Source organism: Microtus pennsylvanicus, chromosome 13 (genome assembly GCF_037038515.1).
Source record: "Microtus pennsylvanicus isolate mMicPen1 chromosome 13, mMicPen1.hap1, whole genome shotgun sequence".
NCBI classification, from domain to species: domain Eukaryota; kingdom Metazoa; phylum Chordata; class Mammalia; order Rodentia; family Cricetidae; genus Microtus; species Microtus pennsylvanicus.
Genome location: NC_134591.1, coordinates 78183233 through 78202190, shown reverse-complemented (window position 1 = coordinate 78202190; position 18958 = coordinate 78183233). Strand labels below are relative to the sequence as shown.

The following is an 18958-nucleotide window of genomic DNA, read 5'->3' as shown; positions in this document are numbered from 1 at the left end:
GTTCACTCTACCCTGCGGTTTCAGCTCAGGTGCTCATACTTGAAAACAAGAACCTTTACCTAAAGGTCACACTGCCTACGTTTCAACTGTTTTAAAGGTAACATAGATACTGCTCCTTTTTAATTATGATTTTTTTATTGATTTGTGTTGTGTGTGTGTTTGTGCAAGAAGGTTCTTGCAGAGGCCTGGTGAGGAAATCAGATCCCTTGATGTTGAAGTGAGAGGTGGTTTTGAGCCACATGATAACGCATGCTTGGAATAATATTCTGATCCTAGGTAAAAGCAGCAACTGTTCTCCCTCCCTCCATCCCTCGAGACAGGCTTTCTCTGTGCAGCTCTGGCTGTCCTGGAGCTTGCTCTATAGTCTAGGCTGGCCTCAAACTCACAAGCAACTACTTTTAACTGCTAAGTCATCTCTCCTCTTCCCAGGCTTCCAATTTTAAACACCTGATCTGGACCACTGGGCTACAGCTGTTCCGTGAGGACACTCATGGCAGGCCCCTCACTGATAATACAGTGAAACAGTCCTAGAGAAGCTAGGAAAAGAAACAGCAATGAGACAGTGGGAAACCCTTAATCATCCTACAGCTTTACTCTGCAGTCATGGAAAGGCAATCAAAGAAGGATAATTAAACATTTCTGGCCATTTTGTAAGCAAGCTAGGTAGATAAGGTCTGGGATTAAATGCAATAGTCACAGAAAGCACAGAGAACTGTGTAGTATGGAACTACTGGCGGGGTGGGGAACTGATGTGGGAGTGTCATATATCAATCTGTTGGTTTCATTGGTTAAGTAATAAACAAACTGCTTGGGCTCATAGCTTAGAACATAGGTGGGTGGAGTAAACAGAACAGAATGCTGGGAGGAAGAGGAAGTGAGGTAAGACGCCTCAGACAGGGATGCCATGCCCCGCTCCTGGGCAGACAGACCAAGGATGGACGTAGGCTAGAATCTTCCTGGTAAGCGCACCTTGGGGTGCAACACAGATGATTAGAAATGGGCTAAATTAATATGTGAGAATTAGCCTAGAAGAGGCTAGATAGAAATGGGCCAAGCAGTGTTTAACAGAATACAGTTTCCGTGTAATTATTTCAGGTAAAGCTAGCCGTGCGGGCGGCGGGGTGCTGGGAATGCAGCCCCGCCGCTCTTATTACTACAGGGAACCTCCACAAAAGACAGGGACCACAAACTAACACTGTAACTCAACTTTCCAATCTTTGAAAGCAAGTGAGGGTAGAGGTACCTGCCACCCACCACACTAAAGCAGGATGTCATTTAGGGGAAACCACGTCCAAATTCATCACAATGTAGGGGTTGCCATGAGTTTTTAGTTGTTTTGCTTTAGTATTGTTTGCTTTCAGCCAATGACCTGGGATTTAAGGATGGGGATCTGGTGACAAAGTAGGGATCCTTGGGCTGGAGAGATGGCTCAGTGGTTAAGAGCATTGCCTGCTCTTCCAAAGGTCCTGAGTTCAATTTCCAGCAACCACATCGTGGCTCACAACCATCTGTAATGATGTCTGGTGCCCTCTTCTGGCCGGCAGACACACACAGAGACAGAATATTGAATACATAATAAACAAATAAATATTAAAAAATAAAAAAAAAACAAAGTAGGGATCCTTTACAAATCTACCAGCTTTCAAATGGCTCCATCATAATTTGTTCTTTCTAGTCAAGTGTCCTGTAGGAGCCCTGGATTACACACAGGCTTGGCTAAGAGGTGTCCTTTCCTTCATTTTTGGCACACTCTTATCAAAGAGCACACATAAACTCTTCCTATGGGGCCTAGGCACTCAGCAACTCTTCTTGCTAGCCACCAAGATGTGTGGTCAAAGACAGGCCTGCACAAGGATGTGGTAGAGGACTTTGCTGCTTAAAAACAGCATCAGTTTCTGGCAACACTTGGTTTGTTTCCACTCTAACAAAGTAACTGTTCTGTTGAAGCACAGAGCCAGGGACTGTGTGTATAAACAGCACCTTCGGGCGGAACAGGAACCCGCCAAAAAAAAAGGCACAGAATCCAAAGCAGGGTCAAACTCTACTTTAGAAAAACAGCAAAATTATATGTATGATTGTTTTGTCCATGGAGACCAGAAGAGGACATCGGATCCATTGGAACTAGAGATACAGGTGGTTGTGACCTGACATGTGGGTGCTGGGAAAGGAATCTAGGTCCTCTGCGAAGAGCAGTTAAGTGTTCTTAACTTGAGCCATCTTTGCAGCCCCTTAGGGTCATACTCTCGATAACTAGGTCTATCCTGAACTGTGGAATGGCATTTTCACTTGTCAAATGTGTAAATTACCAGCTCTCAGTTTGTCATGAAACAATGGAAAGCTTTACATGAGACACAAAGCATCAGAATCCCTTGAAATTTAAAATAGCCGGGTGGTGGTGGCGCACACTTTTAATCTCAGCACTCTGGGGGCAGAGGCAGGAGGATCTCTGTGAGTTCGAGGCCAGCCTGGTCTACAAGAGCTAGTTCCAGGACAGGTTCCAAAGCTACAGAGAAACCCTGTCTTGAAAAAACCAAAAAATAAAGTAAAATAAAATAGTTCTAAACCCTATGGTGGTTTCTCCACGAGCAGTGACATTTTAGATGCACGGCTCATACTGTTCAGGGACTTGCTACAGCCCCTGACCCTTCCTAATTAACAGTGAGGAAGATCATGCCACAAGAAGAAAAACACATTTCTGTGTAATTGCCTAAGTTAAATGTGCTTCTCTTATGCTGCCTGACAAATCATCCCTTGCTTATTACCTTCTATAATTTAATATATATAAGTGCTTTACTGGCAAGCCTCTCAAAAGAATAAATAATACTTAATGACTGCCTACAGTTTAATTAACTCATGATTGAACTTCTCGTGGACTGCCACAAACATTAAATTATACCCTTCCTCAAAGCTACCATGCATAGAAATCTTGACTTGAGCCTTAACTCTCTTGCCTCAACAATTCTCAAATTCCAGCAACTCTGTATGTTGGACACAGAGGTGAGAGAACCAGCCTTAAAGCCTGGTTATAAAGTATGTTATTTTACAGAGCAAGAATGAGATCTTAATTTAAATAAGACTAAAAATGTGCACGATGTCAGAGCACCTCATTTACATTACATCAGTCATTAAACATCTCCCAGGCTCTGGCTGCCTCATTAGCATAAACTCAAGTATCACCGTAAGGTTTCCGGTTTCTGCTCCGGCTTCTCTTAGGAGCTGCCATTTCTGTCTGCAAGGTGTTGCAAGTAAATTTCCCTTTGGCATGGCTCGGCTGTCAGGCATCTCTGCTCTATAATGAACCCATGAATTACATCTCCCCTGCTCTGACATCTCTGGTCTCGCACATCAAAATATTGTTCTTCAATTGTAATTTATAACTTAATTTAAATGTCCCTTTTCCCATGACCTTTTTAGATCAAATGGCAGTGCATCTGGCAGTTTCTACTAGACCAAAGCACCTTTCACAATTACAGCATTAGAGTAGCCGTAGAGAAGCCGCTTCAAGGCATACTGCTTTCATGCAGAATGTTTAATAAGTGTGCTCTACTAGGAAGAGTGTAAGATTAGAGTCTTCTGCCATCTGAAACATGCTGCATATATAGCAAGCAACTGCCAAGATTCCCAGGAAGGAGAAGCAAGGAGGGACCTTTGCATACTTTTTTAAAATTATAAAAACTTCCTTTGGAGGTCAGAGGGCAACTTGCAGTGGTTGGTGATCTCCTTCTATCAGGGGGGTCCCAGGGAGCAAACTCAGACCGGAAGGTTTGGCAGTCAGTTTCCCTGCGAGCTATCTCACCAGTGTGCCTCACGTGCTTTACTACCAACATGAAAAGACCTTGTCAAAATCTGTCAAAGACATTTTAAAAAACATCTCCCTTTCCCAAACCATGATTAACAGATTTCATTCATAACCCTAACATCAGTAACTGAGTACTGAGCACAAAATATGATACATATATAATATGTAAAATACATACATGTCAAAAAGCTACAGTTAAAATAAAAGCACCTGAAGCCGGGTGGTGATGGCACATGCCTTTAATTCCAGCACTCGGGAGGCAGAGGCAGGCGGGTCTCTGAGAGTTCGAGGCCAGCCTGGTCTATAAGAGCTAGTTCCAGGGGGGCTGGAGAGATGGCTCAGAGGTTAAAAGCATTGCCTGCTCTTCCAAAGGTCCTGAGTTCAATTCCCAGCAACCACATGGTGGCTCACAACAATCTGTAATGGGGTCTGGTACCCTCCTCTGGCCTGTGGGCATACACACAGACAGAATATTGTATACATAATAAATAAATATTTTTTTTAAAAAAGAACTAGTTCCAGGACAGGCACCTAAACTACAGAGAAACCTTTTCTCGGAAAACCAAAACATATATATGCATGCACCTGACTTGCCAGGTATGGTTGTGCACAACTATGACCCAAGCACTCAGGAGGCAGAAGCAGGTGGATGTATGTGAGTTTGAGGCCAGCCTGGTCTACAAAGAGTTCCAGGACAGCTAGGGCTACACAGAAAAACCCTGTCTCGGAAACAGCAATGAACCAAAACCAAACCCCCAAAAACTACAAGTACAAGCTCAGTATTCATTTGTCCATCAAATGCTATTTAGGTACTATTGCAGCTAAATTTGTCTAAATACACTAATAGGAGCAAAGAAACAAAGGCAAAAACACAGAATTTAGCTGTTTAGAAAAAGCTTGAGAGAAAGGTATTGTTAATTATTTTTACAAGAAAATATAGTACTTGGACATCCCTCCTACTGCCATGTTTTGGAGTAAACTCAATAATGCCCTGTGCACACTGGGCCAGTGCTCTGTAACTGCTACAAGGTACTCCCTACCCTAAATCACCTTCTAAATAATGACAAGGCCTCAGTTATGTTAGCCCTCACAGTTACATAGAAGATTGGCAGGGCAGTGCACATCACTGAAAGTATCACTTTTAGTGGCCACTGGCTTGCTGCAGTGCAAGGGTTAAGCATAAACCTACACTCCAGGGAGAAGTCTGTGCCACAGTCCAGCCTACAGTGCTCAATCTGGAGCAGCTGCGGATAATCTGGCGGCCATGATGGACACTGCAACACATCTAGACCTTGGAGCTAAGGGTGGTAAAGGGGAGCAGGCAATGAGCAGAGAAAAGATCCACCAAAACCAGGTAATAAAATAGAGACTAGCATAAGAATGCCGAGTGACTCCAGATTAGGCTTTGAAAATCTAGTCAGTGCAGCACAACCAACTTGCCCGTCCTTACTGAACAGAAACAACCACAGAGAGCACACATTCCTGGCAGGAGGTGAGCACAAGTCATTCAGGCAACATCTCCAGGCTCACTGCTGAGTCACAGCTCCTGTGTCTGGAAGCAAGCTAATTGCTAAGGGGTCTCTGAGGACTCTAAGATTCACAGGAAGAAGAGTACAAGAGCAAGCTTTAAAGACCATATTCCAACAGAAGCTAGGCAAGCCACTTTGAAAAGTCCTGGTGAGTGACCACTACAAGTCTTGGCAGAGGTGAACCATCTGCCTGTTTGGAGGCTCTGTCTGCAGTCTCCATACCAACACCCCCCCCCCCAAAAAAAAGAGAGAGAGCCTGAGGCCAAGACACCAGTGAGGAGTTGTGTGGAAAACTCAGCACCAAACTACTGTCTGGCTGTGGCTTGACTTAAGTCCCCTACCCCATCCCCTTCCCTGACTCTGTCACCATCTCAATTAAACCTCCCATTTTCTCACTGCAGAAAGGAGGTGAGAACTTATTTTGGAAGACTGTTTAGAATAGTTATCTCTCGCTATTCCTGACACTAAAAAAAAATATTCAATTAAGGACTGCTGACTGGAAGGGAGGGGCCTAGATGGAAGGGGTAGGACATGTCAAAGGAAGCTCACAGAAATGGAAGAACTTAGGACACAGACTTTCACTTAAGGTTCTACTGGTCACTTGATGGCTCCAGGAAGTGCCCCAGCTGTTAACTGAGCACACAGGTCAGACTTCAAGAGCTCAGGGAAGTGAATGGCTAAAACCTTAGGAAACAAGCACAAAACTGAGAGAAGAGAAACAGAGAACCCTGAAATCTGGTGGAAGCCCCGAGAATCTGAGCCCTGTATTTTTCTAGCCACAACATGGGTGTTCAAAGTCACTTTTAGAACTTGCCAAGTTTTCACATTCCATCACTTCGTAAGATTTTGCCAAAATCAGAGGATCTCCTGAAATGCATGGCAACAGCATTATTAACACATTAATTCAGATCTAGGCTAAATTCTTGGAACAAAACACTTGAAGCAGCACTGGAGAAGGCGGCTCCAGTCTCCAGGCTCTTGAAAGCTGGATGTGCAGAGCACAGATCTTTACATGAAATTCAGAGCAGGTTATCATTTACACACTTATGTGTATGCATGTGGAGGCCCAAAACTGCGGGGCCATTCTATCTCTTCTGTTCCTTCAAGGTTATTGTCTGTTGTGACCTCAAACCAAGGTCCCGCCTACATTTAGAACAGAGAGTTCTGCTCTCACTTAGGGAGATAAAACTGGATTCCAGGGAGTGGTTTGCCCACGTTTGGTCTAGGGTGTGAGCATTACTTGTCTTATTCTAGCAACAGAAAGTTTAATTAAGAATGCAGTCCACAACCTTCAACTGGTCTGATTTCCTTGTATCATGTTAATGCAGTTTTTTACCTTACTCCCATCTTTTAGGGTTGGGGTATTTTAAGAAATGGAAATTAAATTAAACACAGGCGACTTCAGTATTCACAGGAACCCCCTCCAGGAACTACCCTATGCTTCTGTTTGTTATTTTTACTCACTCTTCTTTCTCTTTACTTTTTCTAATCCCTATGACCTGTCCTGGTAAGTGGTATCTTTGTTGAAGCTGGTCTCCAACACATAGATTTGTTTCTTTGAAACAAAGTCTTCCTGCTTTTCGTATCTGAGGTTCAACAACACAAGGTTCCTAAGGGGAGGCTCCTGAGAACTCAGTAACTGACTGCAAAAGGATTCAAGGTTCCGGACTCATGATGGATGTAAATGACCATAAAGAAAAGCTCTGGCAGGCTCAGGAGTCCCAACTACTTATGGGACTTTCTGCATGATGACTTGCCAAGAGAAAAAGGTCCACGTCTATCTACAAGTAGAAAAGGTTCTGGACCACTTTGAAAACAAGCCGTCCTCCCACCCCCACCCCCCACCTCTGCCTGCCCAAATCCAAACCTAGGCAAAAGTTTACAGGGTAAGAGCAAGACCGCCACTGTATCTACCTGGTATAGTAAAAGGAAACCTACTCATAAACGCTACTCTGCTTCAGAAAAAAAGACTGGTAGTTAGACACGCAACAGAGAGAAGGAAGACACATCTGCCGAAGCTGCTCTAAGTCTCACAGAAGTCAATGCGGAACAGTTGCTGCCGATTCTCAGCAACTGGAACTGCAATGGTTTATGACAAGCAATTTTAAGGCATGCAAATAACTTACACTTAATGTTCTGGGCATAACAATAGAATTGTGGGACAAAGGAAACCAAAGAGCACATAAAGTGAGGCTCTGATGCAGGGGAACTGGGGGCTGCTCTTTAGTCTACACACTAGCCAGGCACGGGATGAAGACTGTCCTCTGGCTGTCATGAAGGAAGCAAAAGCTTCTGTGTGAGCAGTGCAGTGCTCTCCAGCAAAACCAGTAGTGCTAAGCCTTAGAAACGGAATTGCCTTACTATCCTGGTATTAACAACCAACAAATAAATAAGCCGACCCAGACACACAGACATTTGCCTGATAAGCAGTTAAGAGCAGCAGTGCCAGTGTCTGGGAGGCAGAAACAGGAAAAGCAGAAGTTGGAGAGCAACCTGGATCACACCGTAAACTGATTTTCCCAAGATGCTTGGCTATCTGGATCCCCGTCCCTAAGAAAAGAGTTAAGACCGTACAGGCTAACACATAGGCATTTGAGATAAGACAGAGAGATGGGAACACCAATGAGGAATTTCTAACTAGTTGAAGAACAAAGCCTCCAAATGACAATTCATCAGATATTTTGGGAAGGCTGCTCTAAGATTCTAGCGTCTGCCAAGAGGTGGGAGCGCACGCCTTTAATCTCAGCACTCGGAAGGCAGAGACAGAGGCACAAGGATCTCTGAGTTTGAGGCCAGCCTTGTCTACAGAGCAAGCTCTGGGACTAGACAGAAAAACTTGGGGGGGGGGGCTGAAGGGAGGGAGACGGGGCGGGGAGAAGAAAGATCCTAGCCTCCATTCTATCTTCCCCTAAATTTAAATGATTATAAATAAGAAACAGGTGTATTTATTAATTTGTAGATGATACCACACTTTAAAAACTATGCAGATTAAATCAGTTCATTCATAAACACAAACTTATGCCTAGCATGTAGAACATTAATGAAATCAACACAACTGCTGTCAAAAAATAAAATAGTTGACCAATAATTTATGCTTATTAAAAGGAAAATAATGATAAACTTAAAGTCCCATGTCACATTCCAAATTCTACGGAGGGCTATTGAGACACTCACAGGGTAAAGGTGCCTGATAACCTGAGTCTGATCCCAGGATCCATGTAGTAGGAGAACACTGACTCTTGCAAGCTGTCCCATGACCTCCACTTGTGCACAGTGGCAGTTGTACACACACACACACATACACACACACACACACACATACATGTAATTCTTTTAGACTTTTAAAAGGTCTTTTAAAAATCAGTGGAAAAGCTCAGGGAAAGAGAGAAACAGAAGTAGTTTAATAAAGGAAAATAATACAGAAAGAAATAAAACAAACTAAAAAAATGTGATGAACAAAGCTTTAGGGAGACCATGGGTGTCACTCTACCTATCAGAGATATGGTTTTAGGGAAGGTGCTTTGTAAGAATGGGAAGATTACGACATGGAAGAAATCTGAGAACATTATTCTCAGTGAAGGAAACCAGTTCCAACAGTTGAGTATTATACAAGTCCGTCTACCAGCAGTGATCAGAACAGACAAATCCACAGTGATAGAAAGAAGTGAGTGGCTGAAAATGCCGGGGGACACAGAAAGTAACTGTTAATGGAGTCAAGGTTCCTTTATGGAGTGACAAAAACACTCTAAAATTGATAGTGGCAACAGCTGCCTGAACCTTAAATTCATAAAAAAAGACACAAACTGCACATCTTAAATGAGTAAATTATACAGATTTGAATTGTATCTCAATAAACTTGTTATATAAAAAAGAAAGAAAAGGCAGGTGGTGATGGCAGCATACACTTTTTTCTTTTTGGATTTTTCTTTTCTTTTTTTCTTTTTGGTTTTTCGAGACAGGGTTTCTCTGTAGCTTTGGAGCCTGTCCTGGAACTCCCTTTGTAGACCAGGCTGGCCTCAAACTCACAGAGATCCTCCTGCCTCTGCCTCCCAAGTGCTGGGATTAAAGGCGTGCGCCACCACCGCCCGGCATTCTTTTTGGATTTTTCAAGACAGGGTTTCTCTATAACTTTTGGTTCCTGTCCTGGAACTAGCTCTTGTAGACCAGGCTGGCCTCGAACTCAGAGATCCACCTGCCTCTGCCTCCCGAGTGCTGGGATTAAAGGCGTGCGCCACCATCGCCCGGCTGGCAGCATACACTTTTAATCCCAGCACTTGGGAGGCAGAGGCAAGTGGATCTCTGTGAGTTCGAAGCCAGCCTGGTCTACAAACTGAGTTCCGGGACAGCAGAGGCTACACAGAGAAACCTTGTCTCAAAAAACAACAACAAAAAAGAAATGATTAGAATCTAGCATAGTGGTGCACATCTGTAATCCAGCATTTGGGAGGTAGAGGCAGGAGGATAAGAAGGCACTCAATGTTATCCTCAAGGCTTCAATTTCCATCCAGGCCAGCCTGGGCTCCATCAGATCTTGTCCCAATTTCCCTACCAACCTCCTAAAGTCCTAAAAACAAACGGGTAAAAAAAACATTTGATGGTGGCTCATATGGAAAAGTAGAGCTGGGGCCCAGACTGTGGGGAGCCATAGCCTTGTGGGGAGCAAGGCAAACATAGCCTGGTGAGACTCCTGGTGACAGCAATCCAAAATGCAAGGCAGGCATGTTGCACTAGTTTTAATGTGGGTGGCCATAATCCCCCCACCAGTTCCAGAGAAACCAGTCCAACTAAGTAGAACTACAGACTGCCCCAAAGGAACAAAATATTAAAGGATTAAAAGCTAAACTCCATCCTCATTTAAATGAGACTAAGAGTAAACCATATAATTTATGTTAAAATGTCATTACCTGGAACTTTAGAACTAAATTGGATTACAAAAGGAGCCATGTTAGTAAACATCTTTCTTGCTATTTATTCTTTTAAGTTTTGTTGATTGGGTCTCACTCTGGCCTCAAACTGCTGATCTTTTTGCCTCTGTCTCCAGAATGCTGTAATTACAGATAAGTATACTACTAAGCTTGACAATGACAGTAAGTTCCTATCCACTTCATTTGTAAAACCAAAGCTAAAAGAGTTTCCAACCAGTTAAAGCACAATATATGAAGCAGGTGGAAATGTACATATTGTTATGCTGACAAACCTCACCGCCAAGACCTTAATTAATTAGCAGCACAGCCTGCACACACTGATATCACATTGCATAAGTAAAAGTTTGTCAAGATAGATGTATATGAGCTACTGTCCTGAAATTTATGGCATTTCCCTAATAAGAAACACATAGCATGATCAACTTTTTCCATTCCCTTTTCAACAACAAATATCCCCACCCCCACCTCCGGCCCAAGCAAATCCTGCCTTAACTAACCCAAGTCAGCAAGCACTAACCACTCAGGGCTGCCTTGTGTGGAAAGGGCAGCACTATCATGAATGCCCACGAAATCAAAGAAAGAAGGAGCTGATCACACACTATCACAGACGGACACCCCCAAAATACCCACAAGCACTTCAAAGCTAATATAGGTCAGGAGACGCCAATGCAGACTACTTACGATGAACTAACAGAAAATATCCAAGAAAAATCCTATAGATGTAGCTTTCAGAGTCCAAGGGGGCAAATGAGATGAAGGAGTCTTTCCAGTCAGCTCATTTGCATACTCATAACACCACGAGTGCTACATGATCAATTCTGATAAAGAATTGAGCCCAATTTGTTTTTTTCAGCCATACAAACATTTAGCCGTTCACTACTGCATACCAGACAGCAGGGCAGGGCTGAGAAAACAAGACGATTGATACCTGATAGTGAACAAACTGTTGTTACCTTTCTAACTAATTTGCCATCAAATATGAAACACCATTCAGCTTCAGGGGACTTTGAACCCTTTGTTGGAGATGTGAGTGTACATAAAAAAATGAGCAAACACATACACACACTCTCTTAAACATGCAAAAGGCTTGATCCGACTCTAACAGCCACCCATATTTCGGGGAATAAAGCTGTCTGGGCTGAGATTTAACTCTGCTTCGTGATTATAAATTTTGCTGGTAAAAGTAAAAGTGAAACAGATGCTGAGTGCTGTAAGAAAATATAAACATAAAAATGGCAACAATTACTCAGAGAAGTCAACTTTAATTTTACTAATGGAAGAAAATTGAGCCCCAACAGTGAAATACAGTATTGATTTAGTAAGAGTAATTCAGCATACTATAAGACCTGTTTTTTAAATGGGTAGCCAGCAGAGATGGCCAAATCAAACCAATCAGAATAAGAAGGCTGTTCTGTGCTTCATGGCGTTAACTTTACCAATTACTAATCAGTTGATGGTGCAGGTGCACTTAGCCCTAAGTTTACACTACCTGGACCCCATTATACAAACATTCCTAAAGATAACACTGTGATTTAGCAATCTGACATGATAGAGCTCGTATTTATGATGGAGGAAGGTCATTGGTTAAATAAAAAGAAACTGCTTGGTCCTCATTGGTTAGAAGATAGGTGGGAGGAGTAAACAGAACAGAACGCTGGGAGGAAGAGGAAGTGAGCTCAAACTCGACAGCTCTCCTCTCGGGAGCAGACGCCTCAGCAGAGACGCCATGCCCTGCTCCCCGCTCCCGGGCAGACACACGCGATGAAGCTCCGACCTAGAATCTTCCCGGTAAGACGGGTGCTCACAGATTATTAGAGATGGGTTGATCGGGATATCAAAATTAGCCAGTAAGGGCTAGAGCTAAAGAGCCAAGCAGTGATTAAATGAATACAGTTTGTGTGTTGTTATTTCGGGGCAAAAGCTAGCCGAGCAGGCGGCCGGGGTGCTGAGGACACAGCCCCGCCACCCATATTACTACATATTTAGGTATTATAAGCAGCACATGGGGACCCATACCTATAACCCCAATATGTGGATAACTGAGAAGAGAGGATAGCCCACGCAACCCAGCAAATTCTATGCCAGGAAGAGCAATGCAATGGGACTCTGTCTTAAAAATACCCCAAACAAATCAAGCAACAAGCAAGAAAACAAACAACAATGAAAGCTTTACACATGGTTTGAGCTTTATAGAGTTTAAGAACCATATGCATTATATTTAAGCAAACTAAATATTCCAAGAAAAAGTCAGACACTGTTAGACTGGATGGAAAGAGAGGAACACAAAAACACACAAAACAACCAGTGAGCTACTTCAAAAACAAAGAGTCAAGATTCACAATAACAAGAAAGAAAAAGATGAAAACAGTAAAGACCTCGAGAGCCTATGAGAGTGTCAGACACAAGAGACATCAAGACAAATGATTACTGGATAGACACACAGAGACACACCCCTCAAAGGTGCAGGAGCCAATACACAAATGCTACAAAGGTTCATGTGCCTGACACACCACTTCAAAAACATGCTGCAAAAATGGATAGGGTCTAGCGAGTAGGTAATGGTAACAATTAAAATGGTGATGATTATTCAGATCTTGCATACTGTGCTGATTACACAGTTATCAGTTATGAGATGGAGTCGGAGGACAATGTGCTGAAGTCATTTCTCTCCTACCCTATGGGTACCAGGGACAACCAGGTCATCAGGATTGGTGGCAAATGCCTTTACCCACTGAACAATATCTTGACCCTAGCTCCTCAATTTTAACACCCTCTTAACACAACAAAATAACTGTAGAACTGAAAACACAAAAGCATCTTATCAATATAAATTACATGCCAAACCAGGAAACAAACTGCAAAAGATTGAAATCTTGGGGGCTAGAGGAACAGATAGCTTAGTGGTTAAGAGAAGCTACTGTTCTTCCAGAGGACCCGAGTTGAATTCGTAGCACCTACATTATGTGGCTCAAAACCACCTTTACTTCCAATCTCCAGAGATTCCAAGATGTCTGGACTCTTCGTGCACCTGCACTCACATGTACCTACCTACCAACCGACCTACACACACAGTTAAAAATAATGAAAATTAATCAAAAAACAAAAAAGAAGCCGGGCGGTGGTGGCGCACGCCTTTAATCCCAGCACTCGGGAGGCAGAAGCAGGCGGATCTCTGTGAGTTCGAGACCAGCCTGGTCTACAGAGCTAGTTCCAGGACAGGCTCCAAAGCCACAGAGAAACCCTGTCTCGAAAAACAAAAAAACAAACAAACAAACAAAAAAAAGACTGAAATTTTATCAATTACTCTGCTGGCACATATTAAATATCACTAACATCTCAAAAATAAATTAAAAAACCCTACATAACTTGATATTACACAATTTAATTCTAAGTAATTCATAGGCCAAAAACATACCAAAAAAGATTTAAAAGCATCTTGAAAAGCAAAATACTGAAAGCAAGAGGGAAAAGAAAACCAAAATTTGTGATGAAAGCAGTTATTTAACACCCAACTGTTGGAGCTGGAAAATATATCAAATTAAATTCTCAGATGGAAGGAAACAAGTCTAATGAGAAAACAACAATAAGACTAAAACCTAATTGTTGTATAAGGTCAATTTTCATAAATCTCTATTTTTTACGGTGAGTCAGAGAAAACAAATTCAAGGTCTTAGGAAAGACAGAATGGCTAATAATTAGGAAATCTATAGACATTAAAGTTTTTTGAAGATTTATTATGTACACAGCGTCTGTCTGCATGTATGTTTACAGGCCAGAAGAAGGCACCAGATCTCATTATAGATGGTTGTGAGCCACAATGTGGTTGCTGGGAATTGAACTCAGGACCTCTGAAAGAACAGTCAGTGTTCTTAAACCTCTAAGCCATCTCTCCAGCTCCCTAGACATTAAAATGTTAACACTTAATCGGGCAGTGGTGAAGCACGCCTTTAATCCCAACACCTGGGAGGCGGAAGCAGGTGGATCTCTGTGAGTTAGAGACCAACCTAGTCTACAAAGCAAGACAGAGAAACCCTGTCTTAAAAAACCAAAAACCAAACAAACAAAAAATGTTAACTCTAAAAACTAGAGGAAAAAGACAAAATATTTAAAACCACAGGCTTTAAATATTTTGAAATATTTAAAATATTTGTGAGTTCGAGGCCAGCCTGGTCTACAAGAGCTAGTTCCAGGACAGGCTCCAAGCTCCAAGCCAGCCTGGTCTACAAGATCTAGTTCCAGGATAGGCTCCAAGCTCCAAAGCCACAGAGAAACCCTGTCTCGAAAAACCAACCCCCCCCCAAAAAAAAACCCCAAAGACATAAGGGAACAAGGGTTAGTTTAAAATGTAAGCGTTAGCTAGTAACCAGTCTCAGCTATCAACTGAGCATTTATAGTTAATAATAAGTCTACGAATGGTTATTTGGGAGAGCAGCTGCCGAGGCACAGAAAAATTCCGTATACAAACCTACAGAACTACTTCCACTTACAGAACTCTCAAGAAAAAGAAAAGTAGCTGGGCGGTGGTGGTGCACGCCTTTAATCCCAGCCCTTGGGAGGCAGAGGCAGGCGGATCTCTGTGAGTTCGAGACCAGCCTGGTCTACAGAGCTAGTTCCAGGACAGGCTCCAAAGCCACAGAGAAACCCTGTCTCGAAAAACCAAAAACAAACAAACAAACAAAAAAAGAAAACAAAAAAGAAAAGCTAAATAAAAGATGCGCTTAAATAGGTAACCATTAGGAGCTGCTAGATCTCCTGACAGTCCTGCCTACACACAGCCACATGACCACCATGTGCAAACACGCAGGATCATGAGGCACCACATCAGAAGCTGACCCTAAGCATCACTCATTTGGAGCTCATGATCTCACACTAGAAAATATGAGAGAAAGTATCAGCTTCATACATTCATCTTCTTGTACTGTTCTGAGGATACATTATGAGGTCAAAATAGTGCTGACAGAAAAACAAAACTGGGTGGTGGTGGTGTACACCTTTAATCCCAGCAAGTTGGAGCAGAGGCAGGTGGTTCTCAGTGAACTCAAGGCCAGTCTGGTCCACAGAGCTCATTCTGGGACAGTCAGGACTGTTTACACAGAGAAACTTTGCCTCAAAAAACCAAAACCAAACCAAACCCAAAACCAGAGGTAATGCACTGACTCCTGCAGGCACACTGTTGATAGGGCAGTGAGTGTTCTTATTTCTGAACCATTGTGCAGGTCTTATAGGAATACAGCAAAAGAACACCTGCCATTTCCTAAAACCATTCCCAACTAGTTGGACTCACATATTTCATTTCTTTCTTTTGTTTTTTGCTCTGTTTTGGTTTTGGTTATTTGAGACAGGGTTTCCCATGTAGCACTGGCTGTCCTATGTAGACCAGACTAGCTTTTAACTCACAGCGCCTTCCTGCTTCTGCTCCTGAGCCTGAGATTACAGGCATAAGCCACATGCCATCTCATGAACTTTCAAATACATAAAATTTGTTAAATTTATGTTTAGTTATTAGGGAGGGCAAACAGGTGCATGCCAATGTATTTTGCCTGCAGATAGCCAGAGATTCCTCTGGAGCTGAAGTGATAGGCCATTGTTGAAGAAAAAAAATGAAATAAAAGAAGGACATGCCTACTCCTAAAGCATGGAGATTTTTACTGTAGATATAAGGGAGAAGGCGATAGAGGAAGAGTCCAGGGTGAATATGGCTGGCAGATTAAACTAGACCATGGAGAGAAACCGAGAGAGAGGCCAAGAGAGCGGCATAGCCAATGGCGAGGAAAAGGGAGCTGAAACCCAGCCCCTGGAAAGGAGAGGTTTAAGGTAGGGCAGGGTGAGAAGTGCTGAGAGGAGCCAAAGGTACTGAGGGATGCTGGGAAGAGTAACCCAGCAGCCACTCTGATCTGTTACTAGGTACCTCAGCTGGCCATTTGTCTAGGGTCTCACAGATCTAATAACTGTGAGTCACCTAAATTGACTAGGTGTTGGAGGAGAGAGCCACTAGTTAGTTCCCGGCCACTTGGCTAGCTTAGGCCCGAAATAATCACACAGAAACTGTATTAATTAAAACACTTCTTGGCCCATTAGCTCTAACTATTGGCTAACTCCTAAATCTTAATTTAACCCCTGTCTAGTAATCTGTGCATCACCATGAGGTTGTGGCTTACCAGCAAAGTTTTAGCACATCTATCTCCAGCAGCTCCATGGCTTTTCTCTAACTCTGCCTTCCTCTTCCCTTGTTATAGGCCAAGCCAGTTCTTTATTCATTAACCAATAAAAGCAACACATAGACAGAAGGACCTCCCACAGCAGTTAGGTACTGTGAATTAATCTGGGTCCTCTGGAAGAACAATGTGTGCTCTTCACTGCTGAGCCATCTCAAATACATTTTTTAGACTAGTGGAAAAGATTAAAGGCATGGTGCTGTAGTCAATCATGTTCATATAACCTTATATTATTACTTGATCTCTATAAATTACTTTCATTGCCATAGCTCAGGCTCAATTCCTGCTCAGGAAAGCCTTTCTTGTCAGGGACAGGAAGACAGCTCAACAGCTCCAAAAACTTGCCGCCAAGCCTGATAACCTGAGGCTTTGATCCCAAGAACCAACATGGTAGAAGGAAAGGAATGACTCTTGCAAGATGTCCTCTGACTTCCACAGTGCAAAAGTGGCGTGTTTCTCCTTCCTCACAAAATAAATGAACATTTTTGATTGTTTTGTTTTGAGACAGGGCTTCTCTGTTTACTCCTAGCTGTCCTAGAACTCTCTGTAGACCAGGCTGGCCTCAAACTCAAGAGATCTGCCTGCCTCTGCCTGCGCCTTTAATCCCAGGACCTGGCTTGTTTAATTTTTTTTAAGGTAACAATAGCAGAGTGTCCTCCAGTGGGTACTCTGAGGATGACATCATCTTTTCATCCAGAAACCAAATACAAGTTTCAGTAAAGATGTATGATACTAGGAACTCATTTGAAGATTCTCACAATCTTGAGGTTCAGATAAATTAGGATACAAAGCTGGAGTTACAATGTCTCCTCCCTAGAATTTCAGAGAGCAATGGCCAAGACCACAATTCTTGGTGTGTGTGTGTGTGTGTGTGTGTGTGTGTGTGTGTGTGTGTGTGTAAATTACACCCTGTGCATGCAGAAGCACATAGATGTCAGATCAGCTGAGGGAATGGGATGTTCCTGTAAGAGGAGGTAAGGCAGCCGTGAGAAGTCATGCCAGTGCTGGGAACTGAACACAGCTTCTGCACAAGAGCAACAACACTCTTGTTGGCTGAGTCAATTCATTCTTTTGTTAATTTTTTATTTCTGTATATTTATGCGATTTAATTTTTATACATAAATTGTGTATATGAGTGTGTGTCAGCTCCTCTGTAAGAACAGCAAGCTCTCTCAACTGCAGTCAGTTCATTTAAATCCTAGCAACACCACAGCACCCACACTTGTGCGCTCTAGAGACTTACTGTGTTCAGCGCGTTGAGCGTGGTGTCGTCCCGAGATGCCGCGACACAGCCATCCTCTGTGGAACCTCCATCACACATCCCCGCAAATGCAGCCATGCTCCTTTGGAGAAAGGGATGGAGATTCCTTCATCAACACACATTAATATCCATATACAGGGTGATTTTTTTTTTTAAGTTTTTCGAGACAGGGTTTGTCTGTAGCTTTGGAGCCTGTCCTGGAACTAGCTCCTGTAGACCAAGCTGACCTCAAACTCACAGAGATCCGCCTGCCTCTGCCTCCAGAGTGCTGGGATTAAAGGCATGCGCCACCACTGCCCGGCCTACAGGGTGATTTTTTTTAAATATTTATTTATTATGTATACAATATTCTGTCTAAGTGTATGCCTGCAGGCCAGAAGAGGGCACCAGATCTTATTACAGATGGTTGTGAGCCACCATGTGGTTGCTGGGAATTGAACTCAGGACCTTTGGAAGAGCAGGCAATGCTCTTAACCACTGAGCCATCTCTCCAGCCCCTACAGGGTGATTTTTAACGCTCCGTTTGCAAGCTCATGTTCAGTCAAGATTCCACTACAGCATACGTGTTATGTCAAGCCTCAAGAGTCTAACTCTTCCTCCTTGGGACAGAATGTGACTTGCAGAGGGTCTATGTTACTTCTCCTGTTTTGCTCAGATTGGGATTTCAAAACTGAACACATGAGTAATCTACTTCCCATGGTATTCCACTGGATTATGATAATCGGAAGTACCTGTATGCACTATTACCAGACATTAATTAAAATTTAAGTCCTCAGAAAACAGGGAAGTTAATTTCTCTCTTCTATGTATCAATTACTTTTCACTGAACTAAAAGTGAAAAGTGACAGAACAGGAAAAAAAATTCAGTCACTTACCCTGTTTACAATAATCTCATCTCCACTCTGTGCAAAGCACTATGGACAACAAATGGCCAAGATGGAACTGGTGGCCCCAAGGTCACTTCAGTTTTGGCCATTGTACACAGCTAAGGTTGCTGTGAGTCTCCCAAATCACTACAGACAAAGGTAGGTTCTGTTTGCACTATGGCATGAAGGGACGGGTTTCTATTTTCATCTTTGTCACTTGGACATTTACAGGTTCTATAGGATAACCACAGATAAATGTTCCCATGTCGGAAAGCCATACAAATGTCAAGCTTGGGTCACACACCAATGAGCAGCCACAGTACAGAGCACGAGAACTCAGTAATGTAACTGTAAGCTGAGGTC

General features: G+C 42.9%; 1 protein-coding gene across 11 annotated transcripts in view; it reads right to left on the bottom strand.

The window, feature by feature from the left end:
* The window catches only part of Rere (arginine-glutamic acid dipeptide repeats), a 366134-nt gene that overhangs the window by 100118 nt on the left and 247058 nt on the right, over positions 1–18958 (bottom strand). For all 11 annotated transcript variants that reach the window (XM_075945074.1, XM_075945075.1, XM_075945067.1 and 8 more), the window contains one exon: positions 17712–17811. In XM_075945074.1, coding sequence (XP_075801189.1) covers positions 17712–17811 — 100 coding nt within the window. The remainder of the gene's footprint in view (positions 1–17711; positions 17812–18958) is intronic.